At 44.0% G+C, this 25,262-nt stretch overlaps 1 protein-coding gene across 1 annotated transcript in view; it reads right to left on the reverse strand.

Annotated features, from left to right (window-relative positions):
* LGI2 (leucine rich repeat LGI family member 2) overlaps nt 1,106–25,262 on the reverse strand; it is a 28,645-nt gene continuing 4,488 nt past the window's right edge. Inside the window, exons 4-8 of the mRNA XM_018049343.1 lie at nt 23,113–23,184; nt 17,608–17,679; nt 16,770–16,939; nt 10,355–10,519; nt 1,106–2,311 (exon numbers count right to left, since the gene is read on the reverse strand). Coding sequence (XP_017904832.1) covers nt 1,494–2,311; nt 10,355–10,519; nt 16,770–16,939; nt 17,608–17,679; nt 23,113–23,184 — 1,297 coding nt within the window. The 3' untranslated portion in view covers nt 1,106–1,493. The remainder of the gene's footprint in view (nt 2,312–10,354; nt 10,520–16,769; nt 16,940–17,607; nt 17,680–23,112; nt 23,185–25,262) is intronic.

A 25,262-nucleotide genomic window follows, 5' to 3' on the forward strand; every position in this document is an offset into this window, starting at 1 on the left:
CTGAAAGCTTCCACTTCATATACCCTGAAGAGAGCCCCCTGGCCAGGCAGACCATCCACCTGGAACCGCCTACAAAACTAGACCCCATGAGCTTCCCACACCGTCCAGACCAGAGAGATCACCGTTTCCCCTGAGTGTGGATGGGGATTCATTGTGTCTGGCTCCAAACCTGGTCCCTCTGGATCAGCCAGAGACCCCCACCCCCCAGAGCCCAGCCAGTACAGGGTGAGGCCTTGCTGGCACGTGACCCCATGTGAGGGTGTGGGTTTCTGCTAAAGGGCTGGGATGGGAAGGGGCACTGCCACCATGAATGCCGGGGTTCTGCAATCTGATACAGCAGCACCTTCAGAAGGACCGGACTGGCGGCAGCAGTACCAGCAAACGGACCAAGCAGGACTGGAACAGGAGCAGGGGGCTAGGCAGAGAGGCAGGGAGGTAGGCAGTATTTCAATTACTTGACATACTAAGTTGCCCAGAGGGCAAAACATGCATCCATCACAGACTCATCTCTAGGTTTCAAAGAACATCGAGAGTTGTACAAAACCCTTTTTGACTCCACAAAATCTGACTTCAAAAACTCTACCAAATGCTCATCAGATGAAAATTCCTGTTCTATTGCTCTAGGACAGAATAAAAAGCACCATTCAGTTGTTGGCCTGTCTGCAGGTTACTCACGCACTCAAAGGATGGGTCCAGAGAAGCGCAAGTCATGGAGAGCATTAAACGAGCACGACTGCGCTGGCCACTGCGGGGGTCAGCTTTGAAGCACAGAGGGGGAATCTCCTTCGTCTCATTTCTGGGCCCACAGCCGTGATAGACCAGTATGTGTGTCAGCAGAATACTTTCTTTGTAGCAGAGAAAGCAATGTGAAACCTTATTTTGTTAACACACCCATGATGAAGATCCATCTATAGGAACCAATGAAATAATCAAGGCTCTGCTATTAGAGGGGATTCAGGAAACTGGAAAGGCTCAAAATAGCACTGCTGAGTTGTTATCAGATTTTAAACCGATCATCAGCAAATCTTTTCAGCTGTCTCTGACTTTAAGCGTTCTTACCCAATAGACTGCTACCATGGAATGAGAAGGGCCCAAAATGTGTTCGGTCTTTTTTTTGTTTTGTTTTTATTTCATTATAAGAGCAGTCCCAACTTATCAAGTTTTCTCCTTCCTCGTTAAAAAGGAAAAAAAAAAAAAAAAAAGCTTATTACTTCCCTAGATGGTAAGAGTTAATGCTGTACTCTTTTCTCAGTAATTACAGGCTTTAGGATGTCTTTTTAAGTGGGAGAATGGACGTGTCATGCAGTTAGCCAATAAATGCAATCCCTGATTAAAATATGAGTTCTAAAAGTTTGCAAACTTCTAACTATTTCCCTAGTGCATTTTCAATTTCGGAGATGTGAACCTCGCTTCTTTCCTCCCCCACCCCTCCCCCCCAGTTCTCTCATGTAAGAGCTAAAGCTACGTGTCTTTTAACTTCACCAATCACACCCTCACAAACTTAAGTCGACAACTATGTGTTCAAAAATCTTTGTTTTCCCTTTGAAACTGGATGCAAAAAAGAAATCTCTCCTGTCAGTGGAGACGGCTGTGAAGGAACGAGGCGCCTGCACATAAATCTCCTTAAATTTTTTGAAGAGCTGCTTCTCTTTATCCCACTGGTATATCTGGGAGAACGTGTAGTCGCTCCCCAGGGCCAGGTAGTGATTCTCTTTAAAAGAGAAGGGCTGCAGGGTCATGGCCCCCCGGGACGGGAGAGCCTGGATCTCCACAAACTGCTTGCTGTTCCACCTCATGACCCTGGAGTCCCCGATGAAACGGGTGAGGGACAGGTAGAGGCCGTTCTGCACGCGGAAGCTCTTCACAGCCAGCACGTCCTCCATGTTGGGGATGTCACTGTGGGGAACAAACTTCTTCGAGCTCTTATTCCACTGGAGGATGATGGGGACCTGGGAGCGGCTGGACAGGATCAGGTGCGATTTTCCGTCTATATCCACGAACTCCGCGTCCGTGTCCCTGAACCACTCGTGCAGGGACTGGTACGAGTAGAACCCTTTGCTGTTCCATTTATACACGGTTGACAGACCGGCTTTGGAGCTGTCGGCGATGACGAAGAACGTCTCATCTTCAATCTGAAACAGCTCAATGTCATTGGGCTTGGAAATGCGAGAGACTTCTATGTCTTGGAATTTGACAAACTTGGTCCAGCTCTCGTCGTATCTGTAAATGTGAGAGCCGCCGAAGAGCTGGGCCACCACCACAAAGACCTGATCTTCAATGAGGATGGCCTTGCAGCCCACGATGGACTGACCTGTGCTCCAGAAGAGGAGAGAGGGGGGTTAGGACAGCCACTGTGAGAAACTCTTGTCCAGAGTCAGAGAAGGACAAATGTTATATGATACCACCTCCACGTGAAGTCTAAAAATAATACAAGTAAACTTATTTACAAAACAGAAATAGACTCACAAACATAAGGGGAAAGCAGGGAGGGATAAATTAGGAGTATGGGGTTATCAGGTACATACTGCTGTATATAAAATAGATAAACAACAAGGACCTACTGTATAGCACAAAGAACTATGGTCACTGTCTGACAATAGTCTATAATGGAAAATAATCTGAAATACATACGTACATATACAAAATGGAATCACTTTGCTGTATACCTGAAACTAACACAATATTGTAAACCAACTATAGTTTAATTTTTTTTAAGAGAAATAACAAACAGCAATGAACAGAGTAAATATTTGTTTATGTAAATCTAAACGATATAGTAGTCCAAGGGGTTGCAAAGAGTCGGACACGACTGAGCAACTTCACTTCACTTCAAACTATATAAAACAAGAATTTCTTCAGGTAAATCAACTGTATTAAACAATATTAATCAGAATATTTTGAGTTTAATCAAGAGGATGAAAAGGATAAACAATTATGTAAATCTAACTGGTATTTAAAAATTGGTAACTAATAAAGTCTTCAGGTAAATTTAAAAAAAAGTGCTTGTCCATTGTAAAACTGATACTCTTGTGAACGTGTAGCCATTGCGGAAAAAAGTATGGCAGTTTTCAGAAATCTTAACAAAGAATTACCATATGATCCAGGAATTCCACTTCTGGGTTTAGACCCAAAGAATTGAAAGCAGGGTCTTGAAGAACACCATGTTCACAGAAGCATCATTCACAATAGTGAAAAGGTGGAGACAATCCAAGTGTCCACTGATGGATGAATAGATACAGTGTGGTATATACACATCACGGGATATTGCACCACCTTAAAAAGGAAGGAAATTCTGACACATGCGGTGTCATGGATGAATGTTGAAGACGTTAGGCTAACTGATGTAAGCGGTCACAAAAAGGCAAACAGTGTCTGATTCCACTCATGTGAGGTCCCTAGAGGAGTCAGTAGAGAGAAAAAGCAGAAGGGTGGTACCCAGGGTCTGAGAGCAGGAGAGAAAGAGGAGTTACAGTTTAGTAGGCACCGAGTTTCAGTTTTTCAAGATGAATTCTGGGGATCGATGCATGCCTTGGACAGCACACAAACATAGTTAAGATGGTAAATTTTATATTATGTATATTTTCCCACAATTAAAAAAATAGTTTAAATGTATCTCCATAGAAATAGGTAAGTGCTGGTCACCTTGGCCTTTGGTGTCTTAGAGGCAGGTACATAATTCAGGAAATTCACTGAGACACAAATTGTCGGCATGCTATTCCTAGCTTCACAGGTCAGAATGAAGCAATTAATGGGTTTCTTCTCTTGATGGTTAAAACACTGGGAATCAGGACTTAGATGCGACTCTTCAGCGACTGCCCAGAGCAGGCGCTGCAGGAATACCTGCTGATGAGCCACCATTTGAATGATTCAGCTCTGGCAGCACCAAACCAGAACTTTGCAGGAAAAGGGGAACCTTTTCAGTCATCACTCCTCTGTCTGGGTCAGCTGCCACCATCCTCTCCCCATCTGCACCCAGAGTCTCCCCCAAAGTTTCCCCAGTCTTCCCATTCTAGCCAGAAAACAATAGCACTCCATATCTCAAATGGTACTGACCCTCCATCTAGGTCATTCAATTAAAAGTTATTTTTTTCCCCTTATTTCCTAGGCAATTTGGACCAAAGTGAATTTGGTCTGTAAATTACAAGGATAATTACCCAATTTCTATTCTTAGTATTAACTTTGGGGGAACATGGTGACTGGTTTATAGGGTCGTATTTACTTTTCTCTTCCATTGCTTTGGCTTCCCAGCAAGAACCTGGTCCCTTTCCTTTGTTGAAAACTAATTTTTTAATGTTCATCAAAGCAAATTTTGAAAATAATAATAGGTAACACTTCAGTTCAGTTCAGTTCAGTCGCTCAGTCGTGTCCGACTCTCTGCGACTCCATGAATCGCAGCACGCCAGGCCTCCCTGTCCATCACCAACTCCCAGAGTTCACCCAGATCCACGTCCATCGAGTCCGTGATGCCATCCAACCATCTCATCCTCGGTCGTCCCCTTCTCCTCCTGCCCCCAATCCCTCCCAGAATCAAAGTCTTTTCCAATGAGGTGGCCAAAGTACTGGCAACATTTATAAAGGCACTATTCTAAGTCCTTTACATGCTTATTATATACTTAGTATATACCCACTGAATCCTTACAACAGTCTTATGAGGGTGGTACTCTTACTACCATCACCATGATCCTCATTCTATAAAGGCATAGAGAAATTCAGTAACTTATATAAGGTCACACAGCTATCATACCATGTGGTAGAGTCTGAGACTCAAATCCAGGGAGTCTCATTCCAGTCCACACTCCACTACCAATGTACCAAAAAGCACAAAGAAAGAAATTTTTAAAAATCACTTGAACTGAAAATGCTGAAATAACACTTAATATCTTGATATAGTTCTTTAATTGCCAATCTCTGCAAATACTCAAAGGTGCTTTTTAAAGAGTAACATGGAAACTTACATTACCATATGTAAAATAGATAGCCAATGGGAATTTGCTGTATGGCTCAGGAAACTCAAACAGGGGCTCTGTATCAATCTAGAGGGATCGGATGGGGAGGGAGGTGGGAGGGAGGTTCAAAAGAGAGGGGATATATGTACATCTATGGCTGATTCATGTTGAGGGTTGACAGAAAACAATAAAATTCTGTAAATCAATTATCCTTCAATAAAAAGTAAATTAAAAAGAAAAGAAATGGGGAAAAAATAGATATACGCTTACAGTATACACAGACTTTTTATAGGCTACTTTTTCCCCTTGGCCATTATGTTGTGAACATTTTCCCATGTTATTGCATCTTCTACAACTTGATTTTAACACTACATAATATTCCATTGCATGGAGACACCATATTTTACTTAACTAATCAATGGCAACCCACTCCAGTACTATTGCCTGGAAAATCCCATGGACAGAGGAGCCTGGTAGGCTACAGTCTATGGGGTCGCAAAGAGTCGGACACGACTGAGCGACTTCACTCATTCAATCCCCTACTGCTGGACACTGTAGTTATTTTCAGGTTTTCATTATTGTAAATACTATGTTTCCCTGTAGGGAAATCTGCTTTTGAAAACCATCTGGCAGTGGAGAAATTGCAGGGCGGATGTGCACACTTTTAAGACTTCTGAGTTTAAACTATTAAACCGCTTCTCAGAAACTTCTGACTCCCACCTGCCAAGGCTAACTGAGGTGCATGCTCCTTGTTCCCCTGAGGCCTTAGCTATGGAGGTCCCTGCTCTGGGGCCTCAGCAGGGGGCCGTGTGAGACAGAAAGAATTCCTTTCTTAGAGATGCTCCATAATACCTCTGTCCAGGGGTAGCTTATGAAGTTGTAGCAATGGAGTTGCAACAGCAGCAGAAATCTTGTGTGTGTGTGTGTGTGAGCAGAAATCTTGTGTGTGTGTGTGTGTGTGTGTGTGTTTTAATCTAGGAGGAGAGATGCTGCAACATATTTAGTCGACAGAAATCAGAAGGCAAATGAAATTAACCCAGAACAGGAGAGCTGAGAAGATATGTAGAAAGAACAAGATGGAAGGCTCAAAGCTGGGGATGGGAGTCATGATCCTGGGTCTCCCTCTCCTACTAGAAGACAGATGCCCCTTTTGCATGATGCCCAGCAGGGCCACAGAAGAGGAAGCATGTGTCCCTCCCATCCTTGGCGCCCCAGACTTGCCAGGCATGAATGGAGACAAGCCTACCCAGCCCTGGCTGACTCTGGGATCACCCTGCGATCAAACAAGATGATGAATGAGGCCTGCACGGCCCTGAGAGGCGAGAACGGTCCACATTCGCCTTGGTCTGGTTTAAGGCAAGTGGCTCAGGGCTGTGCCCTGGCTCATCCACTTGCCGTATGCCTAGCTTGTGTGAGCTGCAGAGCTTTTCTTCACACCAGGCTGAATTCTAGCGAGTCACACTCCTTCCTCCAAAGAACGACTGATCTCCTTGCTTCTGTAACCATCCTTCTCCCACGCCTCCCTCAGGCCATTCTCTGCTGGTCCTGGCATTCCTACACTTGGAAAGTTGTAGAGACATTTTTACTGAAGTCGAAGAGTTAGGGTCTATGGGGGAAGGAGAGCTGCTTCTGGTGGTTGTTTTTCTTCACTATAAAATACAGACAATAGCACACACTGTGAGGCTGTGTGATTGAGGCAAGAAACGATTTATGAATCACTGAGCACATAAATATGAGCTGCCTTCCTGTAAGTGAAAAATTATGTGACAGTGAATGTTATTTGTGTTTAATGGAAATCCATGTATTAAGAGAGCAGAGAGAACAGATAAATCATTCCAATAAGGTAATCAAGGAATGCTTCCTGTAGGAGGCTGCATTTGAGCCTGGAAATCCAGGTAAAGAGAGAAACAAAAGAAAGTGAGGTGGCTGAATTGTAAGATGTGATCAGAAAGCATTGACAGAAAATTGGCAATATGTGTTTGGAAAGGTGTGTTGGGACCCTGTTGTATGAATTCTGTGTGCTTTCATAAATTAAGAAAAGTAAAATATCTGAAGCTGGTGGATCTCCCTAATGGTGGAAGCAAGGAAGGAGAATCACGTGTTTATTTTTTATCCTCAACTGATATCCCAATTGTTAAGAATTTACTATATGCCAGGCCCCATGCTAAGTGTTACATAAGCTACCCAGTTAAATTCCCATGGGCCCAACACTATGATACCACTTTACAGATGAAATGGGAATTCATGAAATTACCATTTTGCAGATGAAAGAGGCTCATGGATGTTAAAACTCACCCAAAGTCACCAGTGAGAAAGATCCAGAGCCAGTTTTATGACAAAACAGTGTCATGTTGGCATTCCTAAGCTTAACAAACACAAAGCTTAATGAGCTGTTGTAGTTTATTTCTTGGGCTTGGCTGTAAGGAGGATCGCCGTGGGCTTTGTGTCCAGCTGCCACCTCTCAGAAGATTCAGACTTCGACCCTGAGAGGCCAAGGAATCCCTGGAAACCAGCAAGCTCCAGTCCTGGCTCTAGCCTCACCCACTCTGCCCTCACCACTTCCTACCCACCAGCTCTGTGGCCTCTGCCAGGTCACTTGCCTGAACCCTTGCAACAGCCCTTCAGCTACTTTCTCGGATTCCACTTTTGTCCCCTCCCCACACATAGACTACTCTCCACTCAGCAGCTGGACACAACCTAGCGTTCTGTAGCAGGCACCCAAATCTTCCGTGTAGACTGGCTGATGGCTGCACAAAGTCCTCCATGACTCAGGTAAAAACCCAAGTCCTTGACCTGCAAAGCTCTCAGGAGCAGCTCTTTACCCTCTCTGACTTTGTCTCCTGCAATGGCCCCTGGACCACTCTGCCCAAGCCAAACCAGCCACCTGCATTTTCATCAAACAGGAAAAATACCCTTCTGCCTCTGGACATTTGCACTTGCTCCTCCCTCTGTCCGGAAAGTTCTCCACCCCCCTCCCCTGCTGTCCATGTGCATCAAGCCCTCATGTCCCACAGGTTTTATTCAGATGCCTCCTTAATGAAGCCTCTACCAGACACTCCATGTAACATTTCAATCCTTCCACGCCTAGCACTTCAAATCTTTTCTCCCTGCAGCCTTTTCCCCTCTTAGCATGCTGCCATCTAATGCTTTGTATTATGACAATTATTTGCCTTTTGTCTCTTTTTCTCTCCACCATTATAATACAAACTCCTTGAGGGTGGAGGTTTTCCTGTGGCTTGTTCACTGCTATGGCCCCAGCACCTAGACTGGGCTTGGCTCAGAGTAAGTGCTTAAGAAATGTTGAGTGAACAAATGGCTTGAAGAACCTGGTGGTGTGACCTATGCAGTATGTAGGAAGGGCACATGGAGGGCAGTGCTGTTGCTTCCCACCAAGGTCAAATGGGAGAGGGAAAGGGTGGGATGAGCAGTGACGAACCCTGGGCTCTGCCTTGAAAGTGGCTCAACATACCCGAGCCTCCACCTCTTCATTCATAAAGGTGAGAAGGAAGTCGGCACTAAGAACTGTCTGCACTGTGCCTGCACTTATCCAGTCCTCACATCCAAGTAAGGCAAATCTCCTGCCTATTTCACAGATGAGAAAGCTGAGGCTCAGAGGCCACAGCTACTTCCTAGCACATAGCAGAGTCAGGAGTAGAACCCACATTCATAGGTTTTCAAAACCTGAGTTCTTTATACTTTATACACCTCCTCTCTTTTGAACTAATGGTGCTTGTCCTCCACCTATGGGCAGGGGACCTGCAGTAACGCCTCAAATAGCTATTGTGAATTCCAGTGAGACTAACCAGTGCCTGGATCCCCGTAAGCCCACAGCCAGGGCCAGCAGGAAGCACTGGCATCAGAACTCCTTGCTTCAAGGCATGACTTCACTCTGCTCCTACTTCCTCAGGGGGGAGGCAGGAGAGAAGGCAGAGGGGCTGGTTCACTTAACCTCACCGATCTTCCAGGTCAGAGAAAAGACACAAGCAAAAAACCCTGCAGGTAGCAAAGCGAGTCCCTCTCTCACCCTCCTTTTTCCTCTAACGTGGACCGGCTTTAGGGTCTTGAGGCCTGGGCTTCCCTCCATCCTCCATCGTGCACTGCACTGTGAACCGCAGCACTCACCTGTGCTGAGTCTGCGCTTGGAGTGAGTAAGGCTGCTCCCCAGAAATGTGGGCTCAGCACTGGGAGGCCAGATGGCATCTTGGAGCATCGAGATGTACGTCTCACAGACCTCTCGCCAGATCAGGCTCATTAGCAGCTCTGCCTCCAATGGTGAGCGTCTCTCTCCCTGCATCCCTGCACCTGCGGCAAGGCCACCTTAGGCCTGAGAGGTTCCTAGGAGCCTCTGGACCCCGAAATGCTACCTGGACATGCCCCCTCTGCAGCAGCAAGATGCTGCTAAAATCAGACCAAGAATCACAGAAAAAAACCCTCACATGGGGCCACAGTTAACGGTGCTGTTTGTAAAGTCAGTATTATGATCAGACTGCATTTCAATAAAGAAATCTTTGAAAGATTATTTTGACTTTATCCACTTATTTAAAAAGCAAGTAGATGGTCCATTTTTAGTAGCTCTAAGACACGGGAATACAATGACAGCACTGAATGAACAACCGAGTCTTATTCCAAAGGTTTGAACTAAGGAAGCCATTTAGGCTTATTTTGTATCTATTTACTAAAAGGAAGGGCTTCCCAGGTGGAACTGGCGTGCTAAAGCAAGAGACATAAAAGATCTCTGGGTTTGATCTCTGCGTTGGGAAGATCCCCTGGAGGAGGGCATGGCAACCCACTCCAGTATTCTTGCCTGGAGAATCCCATGGACTGTGGAGCCTGGAATGCTATATTCCATAGGGTAACAAAGAGCTGGATACAACTGAAGTAACTTAGCACGCACACACTGAAACGAAGCAGTGATCACCAGGGCCTGGCCAGGGGGCAGTAGAAACAGCTATAGAGTGTATGTCTGTGTGTTGTGTGTGTGTCCATACATGTGTGCATGAGAATGTGTGTGTACATGTGTATATGTGCCAACATTCTAGGATGCATATAGCTGCTAGAAAGCTGGTGCAGTGTTAGGCTGTCACGACTGTTCTGGATCAAGGGATTCCAGAAGTGACTTCTCCCCATTTCAGGAAAGCGCTTCCCACCACAGGCCCCTCACCACCCTCTGCCTTTACAGAAGGATCACCAACAGTAAGCAGAATCACCACCTGAGCCTTCTGTTTGCATCATAACTCACCACATCCAGAAAGAGTTGGAGAGAAGTGGGCAGGCTGGAAAGTGTTCCCAAATCAAACCAAGCGGGAGAGCCAAGCTCCCTCTCAGGATGACAAAGAACATTTCTTCTCTCCCAGGTTTTAGACTACTCTGAAATGAGGTCAGTACATCCAGTCAAAGCCACAACACACCTGTAATGTTGTCATAGCTCCGGAAATTCATTTCGATGTGGTCCCATTCCAGCACCATGCAGTTCTCCATGCTAGGCTGAGCGATGGCCACGTACACGTCATTCTTGGAGTTGAACGTGTCCACTGAAACTGACTGGTAGGGCAGAGTCTGATGAACAACAAAATCTGGGAATGTGTGTTTAAAAAAAAAGAGTCCCCGTGAGATCTCCTGTGGGAATTACGGACCGCTACCCCCACCGCTTCTATCTTTTCTCTCATTGATTCCAAAGAGGACTGGGGAGGAGGGAGGGTGGGAGAGAACACCACACATCCCAGCGTGTTTCAGTCTGAGAGAGTCCAGAGGGTTCTGGCTTGCGCGGGATTAGCAGATTGAACTCACAGCTTCTTATACAGCTTCCTTGAGATAAATAGCTCATGAGTTTGGCTAGAGTATCTCAAAGTTTTAAACAAATTTGGTGAGACCTGGCTTTCAGAAAGACAGGATAGCAAGGATGCCGCAGAGTAACATTCCTGAAATTACCGTGAAATTTACTCTGTGAAGAAGGGATGCTGTGGTTAAATTCCTTTGGGAGATGCTGTATTTTTAGCTCACTCAGAATAGTCCCAGTAATAAAAAATAAAGTGAAAGTTAACTTCCAAAAAGGAAACCCAACTGAACTCTCTGACTAGGTCTTGGAGGTTTATAAAGCCCACAGTTTGGGGAAGTTAACCTAAGTGTGTTTACTGATTACTAGCCTCATACAGTGCTAAGTATGGCGGTACCTGGGATCTGGGCAACGCTCTGCAGCTCAGAGAGCAGCTGCTGGAGATCTTGAATTTTCCAGCAGCATAGAAGCCGTCCTATTCGAGCACACGCTCTGCGCCTCCATTTAGTGGTAAGTCAATACCCATCATCTGTATCGCTCCCCTGAGCTACAATGACTCACTGTGTGAAATCTTGGTAGGAATGTACAGTTTCACCAAGAAACGGGGTTAACATGCCATTGGATGCAAGAATAGTTAGTGTGTGGGATAGCCGGAGATCTAGTAAAGAAAAAAATAATTTTAAAAAACCCCAAAACACTCATAAGAGTTTATTTCTCTGGCCAGAAATATTTTAGGGTTCACTGCTTCTTGGCAGGCTAAAAGCGCCCAGAATAAAATGAGGGTGGATGTCTGGTTTAGGAAAGTCATTCCTATGAGAAAAGCCTGGCTTTGCCCACCTCTTCCCCTCTCAATCCTTCTCCATGCCTGCTGAAGTCCCATCTCCTCTGCAAACCTGTTCTGACGGGTCCAATCCACGGGACCAGTTCTAACTCACTGGACTCACAATCAGGCACTATTGTTCACATGTGATTATTCACGGTGATTGAATCTCCAGTTTTGTGGCCTCCTGGTAGCTCAAGCAGTAAAGAGTCTGCCTGCAAGGGGAGACTCGAGTTCAATTCCTGAGTCAGAAAGATCCCCTGGAAAGGAAATGGCAACCCACTCCAGTATTCTTGCTTGGGAAATCCCACGGACAGAGGAGCCTGGTGGGCTACAGTCCATGGGGTTGCAAGAGTTGGACACATCTTAGCAACTAAACCTACCTACTCATAGTGACATCAGGGTGAGATTTGGAAAAATTTGAGGACTCTTAGCTCCAGAAGCTGAAGCTCAGAGAGAGTGTGCTCTTGGCCACTGACACACAACCAGCATGATGTGTCTCCGGAAGGGCTTCCTAAGGAAGGGCCTGGGTCCCCATGACAGAAGCTCACAGCCACCATTCAAGAAATAACTGATTCAGAAGCCTCACAAAGATGCCAAATGAGAAAGGCATTCAAAAGGCAGACACCAGGTAATAACTAAGGAAGGCCAGTGCAGAAGGACCAGAGGCAGGTCAGTGGCAGAGCAGCTGAGCCAGTGAGGTGGGAAGCATGGACAGGGGTGGGACGAGCAGTGCCAGTCAGGGGCAGGAGAAGGTGGGGCTGAGGAGTAAGGGCAGAGTGAGGCACCGGAAAGAGCACTGTGCCTGCAGTCAAACCACCTGAAACCACCTTCTGCCTTTGAATTCCCAGGCTGTGCACTTCCCTTTACAAGGCCTCAGTTTACTTATCTGCAGTATGGGGACAATGATACTGCCTTCTTAAGCTCAGTGGCAGGGACAGATTGGGCAATGAGGTGGACATGCTGACCTCAGACTCAGCACACGCGAGGCAGTCCCCTCCACTGTTCTGGCCACTGCTAGGCTATCTCTCGGGGAAAGTGTCCATTGTAATGGCATCTAAGATAAAATGCCAGAGTTATGAATCTGGTTTTTTGCTGCATGACCTCGGGGAAGTTACCCAACCTTTCCCTGCCTCAGTTGCCTCGCCATTTGTTATGATTCATACTCATGTAGAACAGTGCTTTACATGTGATGTCTGTTCATACATGTCACCTGTTTGGAGGGGCCCATTTCATTGCAAGTGGACAGGAGCTACTGACTTGGTGAGTGTGGGAGGGCTGACCTCACCCCAGCCTACTCTGAAGATGTCGGGACAGAGGATGAGCCTGAATGAAGGACACTTGCAGGGGTAGAGAAAAGGGGGAGAAGCAGAGAGAAGGGTGCTTCTGCCTCTGACAGCAAAAGGTGGTCAAGGATCTGTGGGGACAGGCGGCAGGAATGGAGGAGGTGATCCCCTTCTGAAACATTCAGAAGCACCAAGGCAGGTGGGACAGATGGGCTCCTAACCCGCCTGCACCTACTGCTCCAGGAACTCAGGGAAGAGCTTCAGATTCCCCAGGAATAAAGTGAGAGCCACTTCTATCTCACAAGGGTGCTGCAGAGACCCAACAGGAGGGAGCTGGTAAGTGTGAGTGCCCAGCCTTGGCTGCACTCAGGACTTTTATACATGTCCCAGCGACAGTGAGAAGCTGCCTGTGTGAAGACTTAGGGAAGAGTCAGCATGGCTCCAGGCTCCCTCTCCTCTCTCAAGACCCCCCAAATACCAGCGTTGCTTGGTCAAAGACTAAAAATTGGAAAACTTGCCTGATTCATTCCAGTGGGCCCTGGTGGTCCCAGTGCAAAAGTCAGAAAGTGCTCTGGGGGCTGCAAGAGGTTTCCATGTTCACAGGCTGGTCACTGGGAAAGGGAATAGGAGCAGCCATGGTCTGTTCCCTTTCTTGGAGGTAGAAGCGTACTCAGCGAGTACAGCCGTGTTCTTTGAATTGCAGCCAAGAAGGCTATCACTTCCTCTAGCATCTCTGCTTGCCTTTTCTCATCCAAGTGTGCCCAAGGTTACAAACACTCCCGATGGCTATAACCCCAACTCTCCTTGTATGCACAGACTTCTGCCTACACTGAATTCCCAGCAACATGAGCACTCATGAGCTTAAAAATGCAGGCTGTTCAAAGCACAGACCCAAAAGTTTACATTTTTTCATTTTAAAAAGTTCCAGAAAGAGAGCTGCCAAAAATAGAGAGCATTTTACAAATCTAGCCTCTAATGGCCCTATTTCTGTTGATTTCCCCAAAAACATTGGTTTCATAATATTTTCTATATCCGAGCTGACAAAGCAGAGATTCCTAAATCATTTGAATTATAAATCTAATTCTTTTTTTTAAGTTTTTTTTAATGTGGACCATTTTTAAAATCTTTATTGAATTTGTTACAATACTGCTTCTGTTTTACGTCTTTTGGCCTCGAGGGTGTGTGGTATTTTAACCTCCTACCAGGGATCGAACCCGCATCCCCTGTACTGGAAGGCAAAATCTTAACCACTGAACCGCCAGGGAAGTCTCATAGATCTAATTCTAAATAGGAGACTCCTTCTCCCTCTTTGATGCTGCTGACCAAAAAGGGGAGGAGGAAGGGGAGGAAGAAAGAAGAGAAGAAAAAGGGGAAGAAACGGGTGAGACAATATGATTGATGAATGTGTGCCTGTGTGAATGGGGGAGGGGACCTGGAGAATTTAAACAATTTCCCCTATCCCCCTCTTACATTACTTGTCAGAGACAGCAAAAGCACATTCATTGTGGAAAGATCTCAAACAATCCACATATTGATATGACATCAATTTACTAGTGTTAAAGTATTAATGGCCTTCTCTGCAAGAAGCCCTGCCACTTCCATTCACATCAGATTAAGTTCATGATGTCAGTAGGACTCTGACAATTTAGGCCTTGCTCCCACTGGAATCAACAGATTTTTACATAGCTATTTATAGCACTTGCAGGAAATAAATTATACATGATGCTGATCCTATGGGGAGAGAAACTGCACATTAATGCATTATTTCTCTTTGCATTTTCATCAGCCCTGAAATAGGGAAGCTAACGGGACAATTAGGATGCAAAATTCACTCCCTCTAAGGAATTTAGTGAATTATCCACCTAACATGGGGAATCATGAGTAGGTAACAGGGATTTTGGAGGTGGTTAAAAATAGACTTGAAGCAGAGGGTTATGGAGGGACTGTGATTAATCTGGAGAGCTGAAACCAGCCAGGGGTGGCTTTGTGGTGTTAATTACACCCCTGCGCTAGGAACAAGATGGTAATCATACGTTCCTCTCCCTGGGAAGAACAAGGTGAGACATCTACCTAAAGAATTTACTCCTTCCTAAAACCCTGAGCTAAGAGGAAAACAAGGCACTGAGAAAATATGCTTCTTCCCCCATCTCATGTGAGGATGCAATACCGGTACCATGAATCTCAGACTTGACTTTCCAACTTCCATCCCTCTTCACCTATTTCCTCCCTAGTCCTAAATAAAGCACCAGAGGATGAGGCTTGATCTGAACCAGAAGATAGGAAGGGACTATATCTGGGGGTGGGTCACAGCTTGCTGGCACCATTTTTTCATGATGGAAGATGCTGTGAGCCAGAGTTTATTTGTTCATGAGCCTTAAGGGGATAAAACAAGTGCAAAGGCAGAATCATCATTTCCTTGCTTCTAGGGTGGGGTGCTAACTTTCTAAATTTTAGCAAAAAGCTTGTTAGGGAAGAGAAATATGTATAAGAGAATGCCCAAAATGTGTTAAGGACTTCATGCGACCCCAGAGATGCTAGGTCTGGAACAGATGCCCGAGTTCCAAGGCTCTCTACAGCCCAAGCTATTTCTCTCTGAGACTGGCAGTTTTCACACACTAGGGCCAGGTGTGAAGAGAACAACCGAAAAGCTGCTCACTTCAGTGTGGGGTTTAGAAAACTCTCCAGAAAAAATGAGAAGAGGCAGAAAGGAGCCCCAGTGAGCTGTGGTTTCACATTTCGTACGGCATGGCCTTGAATGCCACCTTTTGGTGCAAACGTCATTGACCATGACCTCTGATTTATTGCGCTGCTCTACAGTACAATAAATAAACCCCCAGTGGCCTCAGCTGGCTAAAGGGCACCTGCCAATTACACAGCTGAATAAGCCCCTGTTCAGTGATGAAAGACAAGGGCATTTCCATAAGACTTCAAGTTTCCTCTCAGAAAAGGACAGAACTTGTCGGCGTCCCTTATTGACAAAGATATCTGGAAATAATTTTTACTTCTGAGTTTTTGTTTGTTTATTTGATCGAGGGATAGCAGTAGGGTTTAAATGTGGCATTTTGTTCTTGGAGTTTTTGTCTTTTGAGTTTCTGTAACTATTTTCTGAGTTTTCAATCCTGCTGCTCCTACTGACATGCCTTGAGGCTTTGTAGATATCAACTCTCAGCCTGAATGTTTATTTTTATAAGTCTGGTAAGCAGGTTACATACTGTGGATTGATCTGCTCTCCTTTAAAATGTGGCTTTAAAAGCTGTAGAAACTCCATCTAAGCTTTCATATGGAGCTACTCTCCTATTTTCTACAAGATATGACAGTTGAGACAGTATTTTAATTTTCTCTTTTAACCTAAAAATATATAAACTGAAACCTTGAGGCAGGCCATAGAAAAAATAATCAAACTTTCTTCACATTTTGTCTCCTCAGTGTGAATTTTTCGTTTTGATAGCTCGTTGTTAACTTGCATTTCCACTCTGCCATGGTTATGTACGACTTACCTAGTTATCTCATTTTACATGGAACTACGAGAGTGATTCATAGATTTTAAAAGCCTGGTATTTATCAGTTAAGTGTCAAATAAATTTCGTATTATTCAGTCAAGAGAACAGTAATTTAGGCATCTCTGCACTGGCTTTCCATGAAGCCTAGCCTGAGTTGAAAATGTTCTCATGCCAAACTCACCAGTTCCTGCCTTAAAAGCTTTAGAGAAATTTTAAACTGTAAAGAATCAAAATTAAAGTCAGTGCAATTAATACAAATCCTTCCAGACTGCTGAGATATTTTCTCTGCCACATCAATTCATTTCTTTTTTAATGCTTTAATTTCCCCTAAAATAATTTTGATAGAAAACTTTTATCCCTACATTTTCCAACTCCCTATTGATGGTATTTTTAAAGAAAGGATTATTCTAAATAACAGACTTTGATGACAGAGGTTCCGAATACCTGTAGTTGTGCATTCATAGTCAAAGCTGGTCACGTCATTCAGCTTCTTTTCCTGATATTCTGGCGGACCGATACATAGGACATCAGAAACAGTGGAATTCGTCATCTTCAACCACAGATACAACCACTTGGCTTTGCAGTCACATTCAAACTTGTTGCCCCTCAAATCTCTAACAAAACAAAACAAACACAGACACAGAGAAATAGACATGTCAGAAATGTTTCGGCAGTAATATGAAACTCCAGAATTCTTAATATCCTGACATATTTAACAAATCCCCAAAAACGTAATTTTAAAAAAAGTTTCTATTTCATGCATCCAATGTCCTTTACTTCTCATTGACTTCATTAAACACTCTTTAGTGGCCTTGATTTTAACCATATAGCACACAGAGAGTTCTCAGAGTTGACACACCACTATTTCTGCAAATCCTCTTGAAAATGTCACCACACCATGCTAGAAATGGGGGAGGGTGAAGAACAGCACCCAGCATGGGTCCTTACACGCAAAAACGAGACACTACAGGAAGATAGTTCTGACAAATGCAACTGATACTTTAAGATCTCGTTAAACTTTGTCCAATAAGGGACAAACACAAGAAGATAAAGCAGATGGGGGAAAAAGGGGGACCCTATCACCCAGCATGCCGAATTACCACTGGCCTAATGCTACTAAGCACAGTTAACAAGGCAAAATTAAACACAGTACAATCTATATGCCGTTTCCCAGCGTTTGCTGCCTTGTCATGGATTTTTAGCTATTCCAACAACAAAACGCAGCATAGAGGGAGACTGAGTTTTAAGACAAGCACACATAAACTTAAATTTCATTACTTACAGTTCAATCAAAGAGTCTAAATCACTGAAGACATCCCTTGGGAGTGCTTTTATGTGGTTGTTGGCCAAAGAACTAGAACAAGAAAGTCACGATTTAATGTGTTTATTATCTTCATGCCCAGTCACTCTGAAGTCCCTTAAATAATGCAAGTGATTTAAAACAGACCTCAATGTAGTTCAGTGTCTGACTTTGGTCACTGATACCGAGATAAAGAATTTTAGTTTAGTTATACAAAGATAACAGAGACGCTGAACTACACAATATAAGTTTATTTTGTTTTTAAAACAAGCATTTATTAAGCTCTTGATATATACGTTAAACCTCATTTTATGATATATATGATATACATGTTGGCAGCTCACGTTTCTCAGAATAAAAGCCAAAGTCCTTTAGATGGCACCGAAGGCCCTCCATTGGCCGGTCACCTCCATTCCCACCTACCCGTGGGACTGGATCCCTAATGACTCCTATCACCCACACTGGTTCCTTTGCTGCTCCTCACACAGGCTAGGCATGCTCCCAGCTCAAGCTCTCTGAACCTGCTGTTCATCTGCCTGATGCTCTTCCCCTAGTTATTCACATGGTTCAGCCAGCACCCTCTCCAGGCCCATCCTCCGCTTTCACCGCCTTCCCTAATCTCTACACAAGTCCCTTCCATGCTCTGTTGATCTTCATTGCACAACTGTCACTTAGCAAACACTATATATTATCTATTTGTTTATTGTCTGTGTATTCTCCCTAAACATAAGCTACATGAGATGAGAGGTTTTTGTCTGTCCACATCTGTATCCCTTGCATCTAGCACAGTGGCACACAGTGGGTACTCAGTACGTCTCTCTCAATGAATGGTTTAAACACCAAATGAGAATGATTAAAAAACAAAACAGATGTTCAGTCTTATCCCAAGAAGTTCCCTAGTAGGGCATCCAAGTGAATTTTATTACTTGTGACTAAAAAAAAAAGGACTCAGTAAATACTTTTTACATAAAGAATCTCGGCTCTAACCTTAATGATAATACAAAATCTCAGTGAACCGCAATGTTTAGGGAATGACTGATTGAGATCAATCTCATTTTCTCATTAATGAAGGTTGACTAGAAACCATTCTGCATTTTTGTTCTTCAAGTTGAAGAACTTTCTATAATGTCTCTCTATAACATAGCCCCCATCTTCAGGAAGTAGATTTGAACGAATATTATCAACTCTTTCTCTGATGATTTAGGATTATGCAGTGCCCTGCCATCATCCTGCTGAAGATGAATGTCCATGGTGCTGGGCTGCTGACGTAGAAAGATGTTAGGTGTTGAAACGACGTACATCAAGTCTGATTTCCCCCAGGCCTCGTGCCCTGAGTGAGTCAGCCAAAACACTCTTACTTTTATTTTCTTCTACACACTTGAGTACAAACAGAAAACATATAAATGATAATCAACACGTAGGGAATTGAGCATCACCCTCTTTAAAAATATATATGAAATCAGTCTTTTATAGCATTCTAATGACCCATCCAAGAAGTAGGAATGAAAGAGTGTTCTTCCTTAGAGTCAGCTAGGATAGAAAGCTTTGTGCCCATTTTTAATCCAAACATTCTTACTGGTGATATCCAACAGAATACAGGGAGACCTATAGTTTCTGAATTATGTCCTTTCTCATCCAGGTAACCACAAATGGACTAAAATACAATTTCACGTATCATTTTACATTTCTTTCCTAAATGATTTATTTGTACATTTTTAAAGATGCTGGAAATAGGTTGGACAGATGATAAATTGGAATTGAAACTACAGACTGTAGATTACAGACTTCGGACTGTAATCAGACTGAACGTTCTCTAGAAGCTGCTTTTTGAAATTTAAAAAGGAGATAGTTGTTTTTATTTTTTTCTGGTTGCTAGTCACTTTTTTTTAAGTAAAGCACTATTTTTTAGTTAATTAAAGGTTACTAGTTTAGCTAAATATTTTTAGTGAATTGAAATTCACTGGATTGAAGTGATAAGCATATATGGAGTCATCAAGGCCAAAATAAAAGAAACTGTTCTAAATGTTCAATTTAGATTTCAGAAAGCTGAATTATTTAGATGGATTATCCACCACCACCTCCCCACACCCCTAGACTCAGTGCATAACATCTCACTTTCCACTTCATTTTGTCTATAAATTCATGGCACTTACTTCATTTCTAAAACTACTTAACAGCAAACTGGTCCCTTGGGCTTTGTGGAAAAACAAATGTCCCAGATTTTAGTTACAGATTGGCACTGTTCCTTCAATGCTTTGAAACCTGATCTATGTTTCTTTGTGTATGAACGTGAGTCTGCAGGTGTTAGAAAAGTTAATAAAAGATAAAAAGCAGGTACTTAAACAAGCAAATTTCAGATAGTCACTTCCTTAAGCACAGGAGTGAAGTTTAGTGAGCTGATGTGTTCTCTTGCTTACCAGTTCACACACTAAAAAAGAGGATGGGGTGGGCTGGGGATCAGCTCCTTCTTTAGACAGTGTTTGCAGCTTCGCTCACGCTGCGTGCACACTCGGCCATGTCCGACTCTTTGTAACCCCATGGACAGTACCCACCAGGCTCCACTGTCCATGGAGTTTCCAGGCAAGAATACCGGAGTGGGTGGCCATTTCCTACTCCAGGGAATCTTCCCAACTCAGGGATCTAACTCACACCTCCTGCATTGGCAGGTGGATTCTTTACCACGACACCACCTGGGAAACCCTGAACAGCATAGGAAAAGTTTTTTATTACTACATACATCTCCAGCCTTAGAGGAGTCAACTTTAAAAGTCATAAGACTCGCACTGCAGTAGATAGAGCATATAAGGAAAACTCAGCTTAGTAACTCATTGGTCTGCCAGTGAGTCAGAAAGAACATCCTGCTGGTTTAGCCCCATGTGAGATGCTGGCGAGGAGTAGAGCTAATGGGAGAGCTGTAGGAACCCTGCCCTCAGGGAGCTTTCAACACAGCTCAGAGACGAAACTAGCATCCGTGAAAATGGCATCGACCAATATGGCCACTGTCTACAGCCAAGAGCTGGTTGTGTGGAGTCAGCGGGGCAGGCTACAAGAAGGGAGGAGGGCGGATCAGGACTGGCTCCAGGGAGAAGATAGAACTTAATCTGGACTGTGGAGGAAAAGGCAGATTCCAGAAGACTGTGGGCAGAAGAAACCATCTCCTGGGCAAGGGAAATGATGTAAGGGAAAGGTTGGTTATGGGGGTGAACTGGGTGTGCTCAGGAGAGCCCAGTATTGTGGGCATATTCAGGGAAATCAGTCTGGAGAGCCGGGGAGAGGGTGCTCTGTAGGCTTGCCTGGAGGATGGTAACACATGCCAGATGAACGTACATCTCCTCTAATACACCAGATGCACTCTGGACCCAAACAAAAGACTCCTTTGTTTCCTCTGTGTGTGGCCCTGCATGTCACACAGACAAGGAGGTGCCTCTTGCACACATATGGGTAACACAGCATATGGTTGTATGTGCAAATGCACAAGCACACACACAGTCATGTGCACCCATGAGTAGAAGTGCATGGACCCAAGGGCCCACATACAAAAAAATATGCAAATATATATGAACAATACCTGCATATTCACACCTGTTTTCAGATCAGGGACCCACAGCCAGTTGGTTCAATGAAAGCTGACATCTGGGCAAAGTCAACCTGTCACACTGGCTTTGCTTTAGGTGCAGAATCTGCCCAGAGCCTTTGCTCAGAAACAAAGCCCCTCATTCCTGACTTTTGGGAAGTGGATTTGTCTGGCCACAGCTGTTCCTCTCCAGACATCCACAGCTGTCTTACCAAAGACCCTGTCTAGCCACCCAAACTGCCAAGGCTACTCAGCAGCCATTGGAGAAAACTGAGACTTCTTCATGAGTGGGTGGAGGGAATGATGATGCTCTGCTGTGGAGGAGGAAGACGATGATAACGCCAACCAGATCTTAGGCATTTACCATGGATAATGGGCCGGATGCTTTGCAAACAAGCATTAACCCACCATATGCAGCTATTTTATGAGTTCAGTATAATCATCCCCATTTTCAAGGACGAGGAAAATGAGGCTCAAAAAGGGTTAAATAATATTAACAAATGGCATCCTTGAGATTTGCACTTAAATCTGTGTAACTCAAAGCCCACTGTCTTGGCCTCTGCAAGAATGTGGGGATTGGGCATCTAGGCTGAATCTGAAAAAACAATCAACACTTTTATAGGAAAGAAAGAACTCACAGAGAAATAATGCCAACAAGAGTTTGATGCTGTCCAGGATCGGCTGTGCTGTTTGGACCTCCCATTCCCGCTCCCTCATCTCCTTCCTCTACAAACTGTGACTCAGGCGAGACTTTTGATTGGTAGGACTCCAGAATCAAGTGCTCGCTGAGCCTACTGACAGCTACCTTTGCCTCTATCAGGGTCTAATGTAAAAGATTATCTCTCTAGATGCTTTATCAGTTAGAGTTCACATACGGGCGGTACTGCCACCCTTGCCTAATACTCTGGCTCAAAGCCCTTCAATTTCCCCCGTTTGTGTTTTTGACCATAGGCAAGCTCACTATGGAACTGGGGTATGTTATCCTACTCAAACACAAAGTTTCTAGTATGCAAATATGACTGGTTCCTGGCTGTGAAATTGCTCCTACCAAGACAAAGACGATGTTCACATTTTCATAAGCTCAGCCACTACTTCTCCAGTTTTCTAAATTTGCTAAGTGTGTGTGTGCTTGTTTCATTTGATACGCCAATTCAAATCAATTTGTTTAATTTTTTTCTCTAGAAAGCTATTAAAGAATCCAGAGAGCTTAGCTTAAGCAACAGATAAATCCAACATGAAAGAAAAAGCTATTTGCATTCAAATTAAAGGAACCACAATAATGTCTCTATTCTGCTTCAACAAATGTTGATCTTCCATTCAGCATTCTTCAGTGAGTTAGGTAAGCCTCAGTTCCCCAAATCTGTACAATGGGGACTCCCAGATTAAGGAGAAAGATAAAGAAAAGCTTACTAAGCACAGAGTAGGTATGCAATACAATACATGCTTCTTTCCTTTCCACCTCCTCCATCACTCCCGTCACTCCCTGATTTCACAGGCAGTCATGTGAACCATAATGGTGATTCAGGAGGATGGAGAAGATAAGAAAGCCAAGTGTATGAGCGCTTATGATGGGATGGTGCCTGACTGACAATATAGAAACCTCTTGGGCAATCTAGAAATGAATTTCCTTCAGTGGATATTACAATATGGACAAAACAGCCAAGAAAGAGAGGCAGGCACTGGGAACTCTACTCAGTACTCTGTAATAACCTACATGGGGAAAGAATTTGAAAAAGAAGGGATATATGTATATGTATAACTGAATCATTTGGCTGTACACCTGAAACTAACACAACATTGTAAATCAACTATACCCCAATATAAAATAAAAATTTTTAAAAAGGAGAGAAGCACCAGGAAGTGACCCTCATTCTACACATTAAAGAAATCACAACACTTTTCACAGGACTTACAGATGAGTCAGGTCACGGAGGCCACGGAAGGCGTTTCTTGAAATTGTTTCTATTTTGTTCCCTTCAATGAACCTAAGAAGAAAATCCATATAATCAAACTGAATTTTCTGTGCTTAATACCTAAAAAAAAAAAGATACTGGGGTGCTTTCAGAATGGAATCTAAAAGCACTTATGAATTTCAGAAATTAACATCCAAAGGCTCGGCCAGCTACACCAGATTCCAAGTGGGGACCGGATATGTGTTCAAGAGTGCATGCACACAGATACGCTTTTTTCATTCCTTCCAGAAGCAGCGTGGAAGTCCTCAAAGTCACAGTCAGCAGCATGAGTAGAAACACTTTGAGGGAGAAAGAAGAAAGGCCTAGACAAAGGCAAAGGAAAGGAAAGGAAAGTGATGTCTCTCAGTCGTGTCCAACTCTGCGACCCCATGGGCTATAATCTACCAGGATCCTCTGTCTGCGGGATTTTCCAGGCAAGAGTACTGGAATGGATTGCCATTTCCTTCTCCAAGACCACGGCAAGAGATTCTCAAACTCCACAAGATTGGAACGCTTCCAGACCTCTTTCTCCCTCCAACCTTCTTACATTTCACAGCACCTGGCTATTAATATTTTTCTTTATATCATTGTCCCTTGAACACAGCCCTCTGTTTTACACCTCCATATTGAAGCCTTTGGGCTTCACAGGTGGCTGAATGGGTAAAGAACCTGACTGCCAATGGCAGGCGACACAAGAGACATGGGTTCAATCCCTGGGTTGGAAGGATCCCCTGGAGGAGGGCATGGCAACCCACTCTAGTATTCTCGCCTGCAGAATCTCATGGGCAGAGGAGCCTGGTGGGCTACAGTCCATATGGTTGCATAGAAACAGACACAATGGAAGTGACTGAGTTTTTATGCACACATTGAAGTCTTTGCCCAGGGAGAATTCAATTAAACTTCCAACAAGCTTGGGCTTCCCTTGTGGCTCAGCTGGTACAGAATCTGCCTGCAATGCAGGAGACCTGGGTTTGATCCCTGAGTTGGGAAGATCCCCTGGAGAAGGGAAAGGCTACACACTCCAATATTCTGGCCAGGAGAATTCCATGGACTGTATAGTCCATGGGGTTGCAAAGAGTCGGACATGACTGAGAGACTTTCACTCACTCACTCACTCCAACAAGCTTGAGTTCATCATGTCCTGCACAGCGTCACCTCTGAACACATGGGCAACAAAGACAGAGATACTCTCTAGATCTCTAGGTCACTGGAAATAGAAAGTATAAGGAAGTTGAGCACAGACCAAACTTCTTTCTTTCTCAGTGCTTAAATGTCTTAGAGCTTGCACATAGGATCTCACAATAAAAACTCCGGCCGTGCTTTAAAGTCTTTGTGGGAAATACTTGAAGTGAATGCACTGGGACTATTCCCTAGGGCCACAGAGAACTAAATTTCAGTTTACAGCCTCACATTTCTTCAAGTATAAGAGGGGCTCTGATGAGATGGTCCCAGGGAGAGGCTTTTTGCACTGTGATGTCATTAGTTAGTGAAACAGTTCTTGATTCGTACACTGAGAATGATCTGTTTGTTTTTTTTTTTTTAATCAGGGGTCTATTCAGTAATAAACTTCAGTATAAACTGAGAAGCAAACTTCCTTCTCAATAACTTTGACAGGAAGATGCACTACTGGAAAGAGAGAACAGATTGCTCTTCACTCAGCACCTCCATTGACTGTTTATGTGCTTCCGTAGAACCTAGTTAAACTTAGTGCTTTAGCCTGACCACTCTTCCCTGGTTACCTAGACTATCAGGGATTATAACAGTACCTGTATTATGTATCCTCTGGAGAAAGAATTCTTCCAGAGACATCTTTCCTGGGGACAGAAAATCAGCAGAGAGCTTTCCTAGACATAGGATGTGCTTAGAATTCAAATATCTCAGATAAGAAGGCAGAGACAAGGTTTTAAAAATCCTTCTGAATACTAAGTGAGGAAATCCCATCTGATAGCTGGATTAATATTATTACAAAATGGCAAAAGACAAGGATGGGAGAACTTAAAGGGGAAAAGGACTATGAGAGTGTGAAAAGGCAGAAATCAGAGGGAGGGCAGAGCTCCTTGCTGGTGAGGGGATAACTACACATCTGAAAAGGGAAAAATAACCTTGATTTT

The sequence above is a fragment of the Capra hircus genome, chromosome 6 (assembly GCF_001704415.2).
Source record: "Capra hircus breed San Clemente chromosome 6, ASM170441v1, whole genome shotgun sequence".
Lineage (NCBI taxonomy): Eukaryota > Metazoa > Chordata > Mammalia > Artiodactyla > Bovidae > Capra > Capra hircus.